This window comes from Sinocyclocheilus grahami, unplaced genomic scaffold, assembly GCF_001515645.1.
Source record: "Sinocyclocheilus grahami isolate Dianchi unplaced genomic scaffold, SAMN03320097.WGS_v1.1 scaffold2792.1, whole genome shotgun sequence".
NCBI lineage: Eukaryota > Metazoa > Chordata > Actinopteri > Cypriniformes > Cyprinidae > Sinocyclocheilus > Sinocyclocheilus grahami.
The window spans coordinates 3988-18187 of record NW_015507969.1 but is presented as its reverse complement, the minus strand read 5'-3'; the positions used below and the strand labels follow the sequence as shown (position 1 = coordinate 18187).

The 14200-nt window shown below is 35.9% G+C and overlaps 1 protein-coding gene across 1 annotated transcript; it reads right to left on the bottom strand.

Annotated features, from left to right (window-relative positions):
* Positions 1-3098: 3098 nt before the first annotated feature.
* On the bottom strand, positions 3099-13589 carry LOC107575654 (kinesin-like protein KIF21A; the record flags this gene model as incomplete). The annotated part of the gene is made up of 8 exons (XM_016262019.1): positions 3099-4014; positions 6227-6426; positions 8025-8195; positions 9188-9305; positions 9412-9576; positions 10634-10808; positions 11675-11811; positions 13458-13589. Coding segments are annotated over 8 exons (1189 nt in total), but the record flags the coding sequence as incomplete, so codon positions are not given.
* Between the last annotated feature and the right edge of the window lie 611 nt (positions 13590-14200).

Genomic DNA, 14200 nt, shown 5'->3' with positions numbered 1-14200 from the left:
ATAAATACTATCCAGCATAAAGCACAGTTTTAAGTAACAGTCTCAGAGTAGTTTCGTTTTGTGTGAAAACATGGCGGAAAGCTGGCAGGTTGCAAAAGAGTGCTAAGGGAATTATATATGTTAATTATAGGAATGTACCTCTAAAGGTTCTAACAATCTTCAGAAAAGATTCGATGGCATTTTGTTTTCATCTTCGCTTCTTGTAATACCTAATGAAGTAGTGTTTTAATCGCAATGCTGCTTTGTCCACGGAGGTTACGAGAATCAGCTGTAATTCTGCTGCTCCATAAGCGCCACCTAGTGTCAGAGAGTGGATTTACAGAGACATTTGCCATTTTATTTGTTCTTTGTTGATTTTAAATATAAAACTTGGTGAAACAATTTATGTGTCAGTACTTTCTGAACATTTCCATTTTAACAATACCGTAATAATACTGATAACCATGATAATTTTGGTCACTATAATCGTTACATTCAATCAGCATAAATCAAAACATGTTTTAATGTATTCTTAATAAAATTTATGCAGCCTTGGTGAAGTATTTAAAAAAATTACAAGCTGAAGAACCCTTTTCTGGTACTGTTTAGAACCATTTTTCTTAAGAGTGTAGTAGATATATGTTTAGTTATTCTGAATGGATCCGTGTACTGTAGTAGATAAATGCAGTCAGCAGGCGGTTGGTTTAGGGGTTTTTGGCATCTCCATGTGGTCCTGTTCAGTATCGCAACTTGACTTCTCTAAAATGTAAAAAAGCTCTTTGCTGTTGCACTGTACACATACTATACACTTCAGATTTTTTTCTTTCATATGTGCTTATATGGGCTCCTTATATCATTTGGTTCTTTGGTGTCCTAAGTGTCCTTTTTTGGAAAGTCATCTAAATTTATTTTGAAAAAAGCTTACAGAAAATACAGATTTTTGAGAATCACCCTTCAATCTTTTGGTTTACTTTGCTGCATAGCAAATGATGACAAAATAAACCTTTGAAACGAGATAAATGGTCTATGCTTAATTTCATGAAGTGTGCGATTAATCACATAAAAAGGTTGGGATTAATTAGATTAAAAATGTATTTATATATATATATAGAGCGAGAGAGAGAGAGATATGACATAATAATCATAATCATCGCAATTTTTAATTTTCATATAGGAAGTTCTGTGAACTACTTTTATAAAACATTTTGGAGTTGGACAGCTCTTATACCATCCATTTTAATGAATAATATAATAATCACAATTTCCCACTGAATGAACACAGCACTTCAAGAGTAGTTTTTGACAGATGACATTTAATTCATTTGACATCTGACATTCAAATCACTATTGGGTCGCCATTGTGTTGACAACCAAACCTCCAGAGTAAATCTCAGCCGTCATCGATACAGAAAGCCAAAGCGTGGCTAGAGAACTAAGAGCATTAAACAACAGCTTACAAAAGCATTCAAGTCAGTCTTCATATGTTTATTTGACCGAGCACAATGCCATGGGACAGTCTGACATGTAAACTAGCACATTTAGTGGAGGTGTGGGAGAAGCACTGCTCTACAGAGATGAGCACAGGCACGAGTTATTCTCCTCTCACGGCTCCATACAGTAGATAAATATATATACACAACAGTATCTAGTGTGTTTATCCGAATGCTACACAGACCCAATAGACATGAGAGAACAGCGGTGAGAAAGAGGTTCATGGAGTGACAGCAACACAGAACGAGTGTGAGGAGAGAGATGTGTGACACAGAGCTGCTGTACTGTTACCATCTACTCAGAGAGAGTGAATATGTGATATTAGCAGAGAGATGATTTCACACTTTGGTCAACAAATGATTAAACGGTGGCCACACTGACGCCAAACATGAGCTCACTTAAGGTCATGGTGATTCTAGTTGGGTGAAAAAAAAAAGAAAAAAGGTCAGGGCATAAGTTCAACCTCAAAAAAAAAATGTCATAACTTTTTCCCCCCATTTTCCCCTCAAATGTTAATTGCTTACTGTAACGGGTCGGGATATTTTAGGCAATTCTAGAATAGAATAGACTTTATTGTATTTGTCTTGGACACCATGGCCCTGCCAGTAAACAACTTACATCTCACGCAACACAGTACATAACATACTGTAAATTAGAATATAACACTCCAAAAATAATAAAAGCTTGCCACATCTAATCTGAGTTTTGAGATTTTCTATTTAAAATTCTGACTGCACAAAATAATTTTTATAACGATTAGATTTATTTCCCATTCTAGATTCGATTCGATTAATTCTCCTTCTCAGTGGTGATAGTTATACAGTATCAATACAGTATCCATAATAAATATATTACTATTATTATCTAATAAATACAATTGTATATATTAGGGATGGAATGATTAACGGTTTGACGATAAATCATGATAAAATTCCCCACGGTTAATATTACCGTTTCATATTGTAATTATCACTAAAACCGTTTTCGATTACCACGATTTGAACAACTCATGATAAATAAATACTATCCAGCATAAAGCACAGTTTTAAGTAACAGTCTCAGAGTAGTTTCGTTTTGTGTGAAAACATGGCGGAAAGCTGGCAGGTTGCAAAAGAGTGCTAAGGGAATTATATATGTTAATTATAGGAATGTACCTCTAAAGGTTCTAACAATCTTCAGAAAAGATTCGATGGCATTTTGTTTTCATCTTCGCTTCTTGTAATACCTAATGAAGTAGTGTTTTAATCGCAATGCTGCTTTGTCCACGGAGGTTACGAGAATCAGCTGTAATTCTGCTGCTCCATAAGCGCCACCTAGTGTCAGAGAGTGGATTTACAGAGACATTTGCCATTTTATTTGTTCTTTGTTGATTTTAAATATAAAACTTGGTGAAACAATTTATGTGTCAGTACTTTCTGAACATTTCCATTTTAACAATACCGTAATAATACTGATAACCATGATAATTTTGGTCACTATAATCGTTACATTCAATCAGCATAAATCAAAACATGTTTTAATGTATTCTTAATCAAATTTATGCAGCCTTGGTGAAGTATTAAAAAAAAAAAAAACATAAAAAGCAAAAAAAATAAATAAATAAAAATGTGCATTTATTCTAAACTTCTGAGTAATAATATAGGATAATTTTGCCATAATTTCCCTTTTTTCTTTTTTTTTCTCTCGGAATTCATTCACTCACTCTCTCCTCCATGGAATACAGAAATACTTAGTTAAATTTGGTTAAAATGTTAATTTGGTATGTGTTGCCATTTAATTTTATAGACAGACAGACGATAGATAGATAGATAGATAGATAGATAGATATGCACAAAGTAATGACAATTAGATTTTCTTTTCTATTATAGTAATAAGAATTGTGGGGGGAAATACGTATAATTGGCATAATGCAAAAAAAAAAAACCTTATAAAATGTATTTTTAATCATTGTAATTTTAAATAGTTCACCTCAAAATATTACAAAAGTAATTTTGCATGAAGGCTATGACCTGGATATGTTATAGTGAGATTGACCCAGTTAGACTCGCTAGTGCTCCATAATGCCCCATGAACCAGAAAACTGAAGCCAGCTACAGGAGATCCGGTTCCTCTTCCTCAAACGTCCTACAGAACTCTACGTCAACATGACTGTTTCCACCGCCATCTTCTTGATTGCTAGAATCAACCCAGCTGACATGGTTATTGTAAGGACAAAGAGCTTTATTTAGCATGTGACGTTGACTTTGCCTAATTGTGGGGCATCACTAAAGACGCAATGAACTCTGGGAAACGTCCAAAGGAACCATAGTGAGAAGATTCCGATTTGAGTAGATTCTGTTGGGATGTGTGTGGTGGATGTCAACTGGATTTTATTAGTGAGGTCAAAGTGCAAATGTCTTTGGCAGCTGCGGTACCATGGTAACACTGCAGTTGAGTTGGCATTGAAGGAGTCTTCAGTTACTGACGGCCTCGTCGATCGCATCGGCCACATCTGCAGCGCCATCCAGACTTCCTCTGGCACGCCAGATCTTCACCGTGCGGTCACTGCAGGGTGAAGCCAGATGAGCGTCAGAGTGAACAAGAGTAACGGAATTGTAAAGAATGTAATAATAGTTCTGATTCCACTTTTATGCAACAATCCTGGATCCTAGCAGTGTGCTTTAGTACTTTTGAGGAGGAAGCCCCCTCCAAATAATACAAAACAAGTACATATATTAAACTAAAACATTAAGCATAATATTTTTTGTAACAGTTTTTGATTTATTTATTGAAAAAAATACATAAATTATTTATTGAGCACCATTTATTACAACAGATCTTACACATTTAATATAAATCTTTAAGTAATAGTCAGTAATAACACTGTCAGACCAACCAATTCATGAGTATTGGTGAGCAATTAATACAAATTATTATTATTATTTTATTTTTTTTATTGAATCAGTGGTCATGCGTATAGTTGTAGTTTCTGTCCACATCAGTGTTGTCTTAGTATCATTAAGATACTATAGTTTGCATTAATACTTTGAATTAGTTTTTAGTGTTATATTTTCTGTTTTAATTTCAGTTAACGTTTTAGAAAATTTGGTTGTGTGTTTTGGTAAGTTTTATTATTATTATTATTATTAAATTATTTTTTATTCATTTAAATATGTCTATATAGTTTGAATTAATTTTCATTTCAGCTTCAATTTGTTATTTTTGTTAAAGGGCACCTATTATGACTTATAAAATGTATTTTTAATCATTGTAATTTTAAATAGTTCACCTCAAAATATTACAAAAGTAATTTTGCATGAAGGCTATGACCTGGATATGTTATAGTGAGATTGACCCAGTTAGACTCGCTAGTGCTCCATAATGCCCCATGAACCAGAAAACTGAAGCCAGCTACAGGAGATCCGGTTCCTTATTTTTTTTAAAACCTTAAAGGGCACCTATTATGCAAAATCCACTTTTACATGGTGTTTGGACATAAATGTGTGTTGGCAGTGTGTGAACACAACCACCCTACAATGATAAACATCCACCCATTCTTTGTTTTGATTCTCTCGCAGTGTGACGTCATATTGTTTAGGCCCCGCCCACAGCGGCTGATTGACAGCTCTGCATTACTATAGTTTCCACCTTCAGCGGTTGTACGCTGTCCTCCATTTTCTCCGCGCTCGAGCAGCTGTAACGTCAACAATGTCTCGCAAGCAATCCCGATGCTCTGTGTTTGGATGCGAGACTGAAGATAAGAGTCTTCATTTTTTCCCAACATCTGAGGTGCTGAGGACGCTGTGGATTACTTTCATTTTTCAAGGTAATGCGCCCCAAAATCTACCTAAATACGTGTATCACTCCAGACTCCTTTGTGAATGTCATGTCGTTATAGTGCTTTTAACCGTATTTGTGTGCGTACGTTAAGTATCTTTTAACTGATCAGCGCCGTGCTTGTGAGATTAGTTCACATTATTCGTAGCACGAGATTCGTTTGGCAGGTCAGCGCGGCTCGAGCTCTGTAACATCGTGCTGATTCGTCCCACTTTCAGTGCATTTGGCTTCCCATATGTACGGCTAAACACCAGTTCTCTCGCTCTCAGTTATGTTGCTTCTACCGGCTGTAGATATGCAATGCAGAGAGACGTATACATGACGCCCTCTTCTGGAGACGGGGCGGGAATATGCAGCTCATTTACATTTAAAGCGACACACTCCAAAACAGCTCTTTTTTTTAGACACACCCCAAAAATGACATTTTCCAGCCGTTATAATAAATTATCTGTTGGGTATTTTGGGCTGAAACTTCACAGACACATTCTGGGGACACCCAAAACCAAAATTACATCTTGTAGAAAGGGGCATAATAGGTGCCCTTTAAAATAAATAAAAATGAGCATTGAAAATTAACTGAAATGCATGGTCCATTTCAGTCAACTGACTCAAAACGTTCAATTCTTGTGCATCACTCAAAAATGTTCATGGAAGTCTCCTCATGGCAACTGACACACGTTAAAATGTCTATCATTGTTTATTACCACATATGTCGGTGCATATAAATGAAATGAAATCTTTGTGTTAATATATTGAAAAGCTAGGTTATTTTTACTAGACATTTAATGTATTTTACTTTGAATATGCTTTGCAACAATAGCTGTTGAAATGAGGGTTCTCTGATGTTCAGCTCCAGTATGCACTATTTAGTTCTGAATTAGAACCAGTTCTTGATTCCCAGCCACAGTTTGATGTGTGTGTGTGTGTGAGAGACACTCACTCTGATGCAGTAAACAGATGGCTGCTGTTGGTAGAGATGCTGTTGATGGGGCTCTCGTGGCCTCTGAGTTCTCCCAGCGGACTCAGCGTGTCCGTGTGCCAGAGTTTGAGAACTCCTCCTCTACAGCCGCTCAAAAGCATGGGAGACGCCGGCACGACGCCCAGAGCACAAACCCAGTCACGATGAGCATTGGGTACCTGCTGTAGGACAAGCAACATCTCAACTCATCAAATCCTGGACAAACACAAACACCGTTTGAGCCCTGATTGATTGACTTCATGATGAGGTAATTAGCCTCTTCCTGATCTCATCCTCAGCACTGATTAATCAACTGATTGGCTAATTGTCCTTGTGGAAGCTACTACACTTGCATTATAATGTTGCTAGAGTGGCTCCAAGAAGTATTTGGACACTTAAGCCACACTTTAGAATAAATGTGAATTTAATTTGTGTGTGTGTGTGTGTGTACTAGGGGTGTAACGGTACACGTATTCATAGCGAATATTTTCGGTACGGGTCTTTCGGTTCGGTACGCAGGTGAGTGTGAGCATTCCTTCCTCTTTCCTACTAGTTTTAATGTGAAATAAACATGAATTAACATCTCATGCCTCATGTAATCGCTCAATCAGTGTTTCACTTGCGGAAAGATGTGATTAAAACGATTGGTAAACAAAATGTCACATAGCATTTCATTTACCTCAGACAAGTCATCAGTGTCTACAGCTCGTCAGTTCACCAGAGAAATTAAGTCAAGAGAAGATTTCACAAAATATTAGACTATATACTCATTATATTTGACTTTACCTGTTAGTGATGTCTTAATTACTTAATGTAGGCTATATTTAAATAAATCATTTAGGAAACAAGTTATGACAGCCACTGTGTAAATGATTATATTTCAACATCAAATAGAAATTGTAGGCTATAATTTAATTTAAATTTGAGTTGATTATTATAGTTAAAAATAAATAGTAATTAAATTTAAGTTTGGGCTTTGTTGTTAATTGTAACCATATAGTAAAGGGCTCCCTATAGTTTAGAGCAGAGAGATTTTTTTATAGATTTAAAAAAAAATATTTTGTTAGGTAGATTACTTTTTTTTTAAAATTTTAATTGAATTTATTTAAAGAGAGCAATTTGTTCAGTAAAACATTGTTTAATAAAAAATGTACCGAAACCATACCGAACCGTGACATCAAAACCGAGGTACGTACCGAACCGTCATGTTTGTGTACCGTTACACCCCTAGTGTGTACATATATTTTTTTTCTAGTTTTTTTTTTAAAAACATAAAAGTCAAAATTGACAAAATCAACCTTGAGATACAAAAATCTAAATTATGACATAAAAAGTCGAAATTTAAAAAAAATCATAATTATGAGATAAAAGACGCAATTTTGAGATTTTGTACTTGGCGGAAATGGGCTATGATACATAACCGCATCGCAACAACTCCCCAACTTAAAATTAATATTAAGACTTGTTATACTGTTTAAGACTTTTTATGGCCTTACATTTAATAAAAATAAATGTAAGACCTTTTTAAGGAGTTGCAGAAACCCTGATGGCATATAGTATACAAATCATGTAGCAGATCTAGACAGGTGGTGCTGGGGGAGGTGGAGGGTTTCAGACGAATCTCAAATGCATCTGCAGCAAAATCAGCCAATTAGCTTGTGCCATGTAGTAAATTATATGATTTATAATTCCAAGCAGATTGCATATACATATTTGGTGTGAAATATTTACAGTTTAATCATGTATTCATGTATACTTTTGTCAGTATAGGTGGCTATACCTGCTGTAGGTCCTTGCGGGTCAGGTCCCATTTCTTAATGCCGTTGTCTCTGGAGCCACTAAACAGACAATCTCCCTGAACCACCAGGGACTCGATGCCATCGTAGTGGGGCGGCTCGAAGTTATGAGTGGGGCTGATACTACCCACAGCACCCTCTGTCACATCAAACAGCTGCAGAAACAAATCACACATCTAATCACATCATATATATTGAGATTTCAAGTTATAGAGACGATATATGCTCAGTCTAAAGGCCACTGCAAACAGCATCAGTATATCATGTAACAGGAAGTGGACAGGTACATTTACTCATTCACTGCGCATCAGTACACAAATGTGACTCAAAATAAAATGTACATGCTTTTTGTTGTATAGAAAGCACCACACATAACATGCAAGGGCCATGTTGTGGCCATGAAATAACAAATTTTATTTAGTACAACAAAGAAAAGATTTAACTAAAACAAGGCCACAAAGTCAAGGGAATTAATTCTTAATTTGTGACCACGATATATATATATATATATATATATATATATATATTCATACTGCATGTCATGTTGTCAGACCTAATAGATATGTTAGATAATCTGTAACAAAAAGTTAGAATGAAATGTAGATGGTTTTTATAAATGTGTATCCTAGCCTGTCCCAAGATTGTGACCTTACAGCTTACTTTTGGCATAATCTGTTTAATGATCAGTGTATTCATTATAGTTACTAAGAGTAGCTAAAAGTACTAAACAGTATTTAATTTTTAGTAGTATTTAATTTTCAAACAATATTAAGACATTTGGGGCCAGATTCACTAAACAGGGCAAATTAGTGTTAGAGTGCAACTCCGTTAAAGCGCCAATGGGAGGGGAAAATTCTGCGGGTGATTTACTAACAATGCACACAATAAGGAACACAATAATGACAGCGCAATCTACCTAGAGTAGCGCAAATTGCCGCCTGCTTTAAGACATGCTTTTTTACTAATGGTGCAAATACCAGTAATTTGATGAGCGCAAACATTAGTAAACCGCGTTGCGTGATTCATTTTAATACTCTCCTCCCATAAATTTTGCATTTGAAAGGGAAACTCCAGCAAATGCATATTAAATAAGGTCAGGTGCAAAAATAAAATTTTCAAAATGACCACTGCAGATAAATATACAAACCTTGATGTAGTGATCCTTGGAGCCCGTGATAACTAGATCCTGTCCATTCCCAGTCTGATCAACAGTCAAGCACATGACCGGACCCAGATGACCCATCAGTTTCCCCGTACACACAAATCTGACAGAAAGAGATGGAGAACAAGTGAAAGAATTAGATATATGATGTAGCAAATTATTAACTCTCCAGAGTAGGTGAAATAAAGGATGCTGGGCCAAACTTATACCGTCTCAGGTCCCACACACGAACAGAGTTGCCTGCGGCAGCATAGAGAACAGTTCCAGATGGGTTCAGAAAGATCTGGTTGATCTGGTTCTCGCCGGCCGGGATGGTCACGGTGCGGTTCGTACTGGCTGCACATGTGTCACCAGTGTTCACCAGACCCGACGATCTGAAGGTAGAAATGCACAATCACAGACTGAGAAAATATAAATAATACCAAATGACCATTTTAAATTGAATTAATACATTTTTAATTACTTCACGTTTTTATGAACATTGTCTCAAGCAGCATCACAAGTAACGTTAGTTAAGTAATCAGATTTTTTTTCAAGTAGCTAGTAAAGTAACACGTTACTTTTTTTAACAGTACAATAAAATAGATCTGAGTTACTTTTTCAAATAGTAACGCCACTTACTTTGTTTTCCCATTTATTGACTGACAATGCCTTTGTTGCTGACCCTTGATGATCCAATTCAACCATACTAAGCAAAAATGACTAAACATAACATTTATGTTACATTTTTTTTCTTATTGCTGAAGAGTGCTGAACTTTCTTTTTCCTGCACCCTCTACTGTACAGATGTGAATTTACATTTCCTTCAGCCTGAGGCTTATTCATTTCACTTTTGGTGTGAAAGGGCTTTTACATTTCCCAAAGACATAACTTTTTATATTAAAAATAAACAAGCAAGCCCAGCACAAATGAGAAAAAGTAACACAAGAGCAATGTAACACATTATTTTACATAAAAATAATTAACACAATATTGTAATGCTTTACATTTAAAAATAACTTTCCCCAACAAAGGTCATCTAATGCAAATTTGATAAAGACCCAAACGAAGCTGTTGAACAAGTCAAAATAGAATGTTTTCATTTCACATTTTTAATTAATATTTTTTTGTGCTTTAAAGAAATACACTTATTTTGTTGCGTTGACTAACATATTAAAGAACATGTAAAGTACTTATAATTGGATAGGGTTAGGGTTAGTGTTACTTGCATGTAATTATGCATAATTTATGGTTATTATAATAGTAAGCACATGTAACGTGTAACAAGGACACCTTAAAATAAAGTGTTACCTACATTTTCATTTAATTGCACTTAACATGTAATTAAGTGTTCAAAAACATGACATGTGGTATTGGTATTCTGATAACCCTAATTTAAAGAATGCTTGTAGTTTCTTTGATATGCACATGTTAGGTTGGACAGGAACTCACGTGAGTGTCCGGATGCACTTTGCGGAGTCACGGATGTCCCAGACTTTGATGTAGGAGGTGGAGACTGTGAATACCAAGCTGGAGCTGTAACGCACAGATACCACATTGTTGGGGTGGCCGCCTAGAGACATGATCTCCTGTCCCGTGACCAGGTTCCACACCTTACAAGTCCGGTCTGAAAGCGGAAACAGGGCCAGTTTATAAAAAGTGGTTAGACCAATTATTTTTACTAAGAAGTACTAAAAAATTAAGGAACTGGAAGGGTTAATCTCATAACTCTCTGCTCTTGGTAACTCTGGAACTGCCCTATCCTGGTTCACTTCCTACCACTTCCCACATCTCCAGTACTGCCTCTGTCTCACACGGTGTTCCCCAGGGTTCTGTTCTTGGGCCTTGACTGTTCATCATGGCTTTAACTTCCATTGCTACACACACAACTTTACATTTGTTCTCAGTGCACTGCTCGTTTCCCCACAAACTCTGTATTGGCTTGAATCGATGACATACATTTGAGGATGGGTAGTCATTTTTTTCTCAAACTCAACACTGAAACAATAGATCTACTTATTGCTGGTCCTTTTCAATTTGCATCCTGTTTCTGTGCTGACAGTGTTAATATTGCTGGAGTGCTGGTTTGACTCCTTCAATTCTCTCTTCTATGGCTTACCGAACACAACAATAAATAAGCTCTAATTCATTCAGAACTCCACAGCTAGGGTTCTCACATACCAATAAACTCTCTCCACATAACTTCTATTCTACGCAGACTACATCGGCTACCCATTCACTTACATATTCAATACAAGATTCTTCTCATCACCACATTCAGGGCCTTCATGGTCTTGCCCCCATATATTTCTCACCACCCTCATGAACTGTTTTCATGCTATCTTATGTTATGTTATGTTAACTATGCTCAGTGTATTGTCACTGTATTGTCTCTTTGCCTGCTGTTGTGTTTACTAAAGCAACCTGGTTGGATAAGCACAACAAAATCATACTAGCATAAACCATATAATGAATGTTGAACGGTGTTCTGACCTTTTGACCCGGTGAAGAGGAGGTCATCTGTGGAGTCAACACACAGTACAGCTTTACTGTGACCCTCGGCTATATGAATACACTGCAGTGAGCCACCACGACTGCTCTTCGACACAGGAACAGGGTTGATGACACCTCTGACGCATGTCAAAAAAAATCAACAATCAGTAGATTCCTCCATTAAATCTTGTGTATCGAAACATTGCAGCAAACAGTGCCATAAAAATACTTTCCTGATTACCTCTTTACCTGTATATTTATCTAAATATATTCATGTAATCAAATGTATTAGACAATGGGAACAGGCAAAACAAAGCGTAGTTTTGAAGACTCTGAGTGGTGGTAATATCTCCAGAAGTGTCCATCCCACCAACATTTCTCCCACAGCAAATCAGAATATCATGCAGGATGTTTTAACAAAATACCAGAAAAACTTTCAATAAACTGTAGCCATCTCTAACATCAGCTAAGCTCAATGTTTATGAACAATTAACAATTAAAAAAAACACGTTTGTCAGGAGGTTTTCTAAATAAACAAACAATCAAAGAGAATACCATGAAGACGACAAATCCTTTTATGGCACTGTATGATTTTTCAAAAATAGTTTATGAAACAAGTACGACAGGGCAAGCATGCCAATGCTGTCCAGAAATGTATCTACATGCAATGAAAAAAACATGTCTGATGCAAAACCAAACAGAAAAACAAAAATAAATCAGAAAATTTAATTGGAGTGGAGAGGCTTGTACAATCCCTTTTGTTTGAGAAAAGAACAGGGAAAGACTGAAGCACAATAAAGTTTAAACCTAAACCCAAACAATCTCATTTATACTACAATTTATATTACAAAAATATATTAATTGTGTACATGTTATTACATAATTTGTAAAAAATTTAATATTTACCCTAATTCCTGTCGATATAAAAACTCACTCTAGGTTCCTCCCAAACCACTGAAAAGACTTTAAATACATGCACATTCACATACTCACAACACCCACACACAGAGAAATCTGTTATTCAATTAACATATGAAAATAGTCTAATTTAAATGCAAATCAAAAACCAAAACACTTCAGATGCAAATAATCAGAGTAGTCAGCATTTGTAAGGCAAAAACTTCTCGTGGCCTCGGTTTACATTGTGTTATGTAAGTTCTAGAGAAAATAAATATTATAACTGAACTGGTATATCACTCTGCAGGTCAACAGAAGGATTTTAGTTTCCGTCTTGTGGTGAAAAACATTGGCCTGGTCATCCCCTTAGAGACATTTAATTTTGCAAGGACACTTATTTGTTTTAGACTACTGTTCATTGACTACCATGCGACAAGTTCTGCAGGGCTAAATCTATGACTACTGTACTTTCAAAGTAAAGCCAATTTGGTATTCTGTGGCCACTTTTTATGTGGACTGCTAATAACACGACTATTGACAATACTCTGAATTAGAAAATGCCATGTAAATACCATTTTCTGGATTACTGAAAACAATCATTTGTCTAAATTGGAGTTTCGACCCCCTTCTGAGCAGTACACAATATGTGATTCATTCTCATTCTTCTCATTCTTAATAAAGCCAGTAGTGTGATTATTGCAATGTAAAGAGGCATTTGTTTGACATATTAGGGTAAGAGTCAGAGAACATGCTTCTTCAAAACCGTTTGCAGTATTCTGTTTCAAAGAAGATCTTAAAAAACAACAACAACACAAACAGGCAGACACCAAAACCTCCAAAAACTGCAGTAGTAACTTTCTGCCACTGGGGGAGTGCTAGCTCTTACTGTGTGATCTCTTTGGCTTTAGCCTTGTCAGCCAGGGCTTGTCCCCTGTCATAAGTCTTCCTGCCAGACAGAGGGGATGGTTCCAGGACTCTCTTTTGCCCACCTGCTGGAAGTCTGTTGCCAGAGCTGCTACTTTAAGATCCATTTGTAACGTGAAAGACAGAAACATAAAATAAAACACAAGTAATGAAAAAAAAAAGACACAAAATAAAATGGCCAGCATGCATAATAAAAGACATATCTGCTACTCCTGACAAACAGATATTTTGAAAATATATGCTACTTTTGACAAACAGATATTCTGAACATACTGTATCTGCTACTTCTGGCAAACAGATATTTTGAAAATATATGCTACTTTTGACAAACAGATATTTTGAACATACTGTATCTGCTACTTCTGACAAACAGATATTTTGAATATATCCACTACTTCTGACAAACAGATATTTTGAACATAATTTCTACTTCTGACAAACAGATATTTTGAATATTCCGGCTACTTCTGACAAACAGATATTTAGAAAATAATTTCTACTTCTGACAATCAGATATTTTGAATATATCGGCTACTTCTGACAATCAGATATTTTGAACATAATTTCTACTTCTGACAATCAGGTATTTTGAATATATCGGCTACTTCTGACAAACAGATATTTTGAATATTCCGGCTACTTCTGACAAACAGATATTTAGAAAATAATTTCTACTTCTGACAATCAGATATTTTGAATATATCG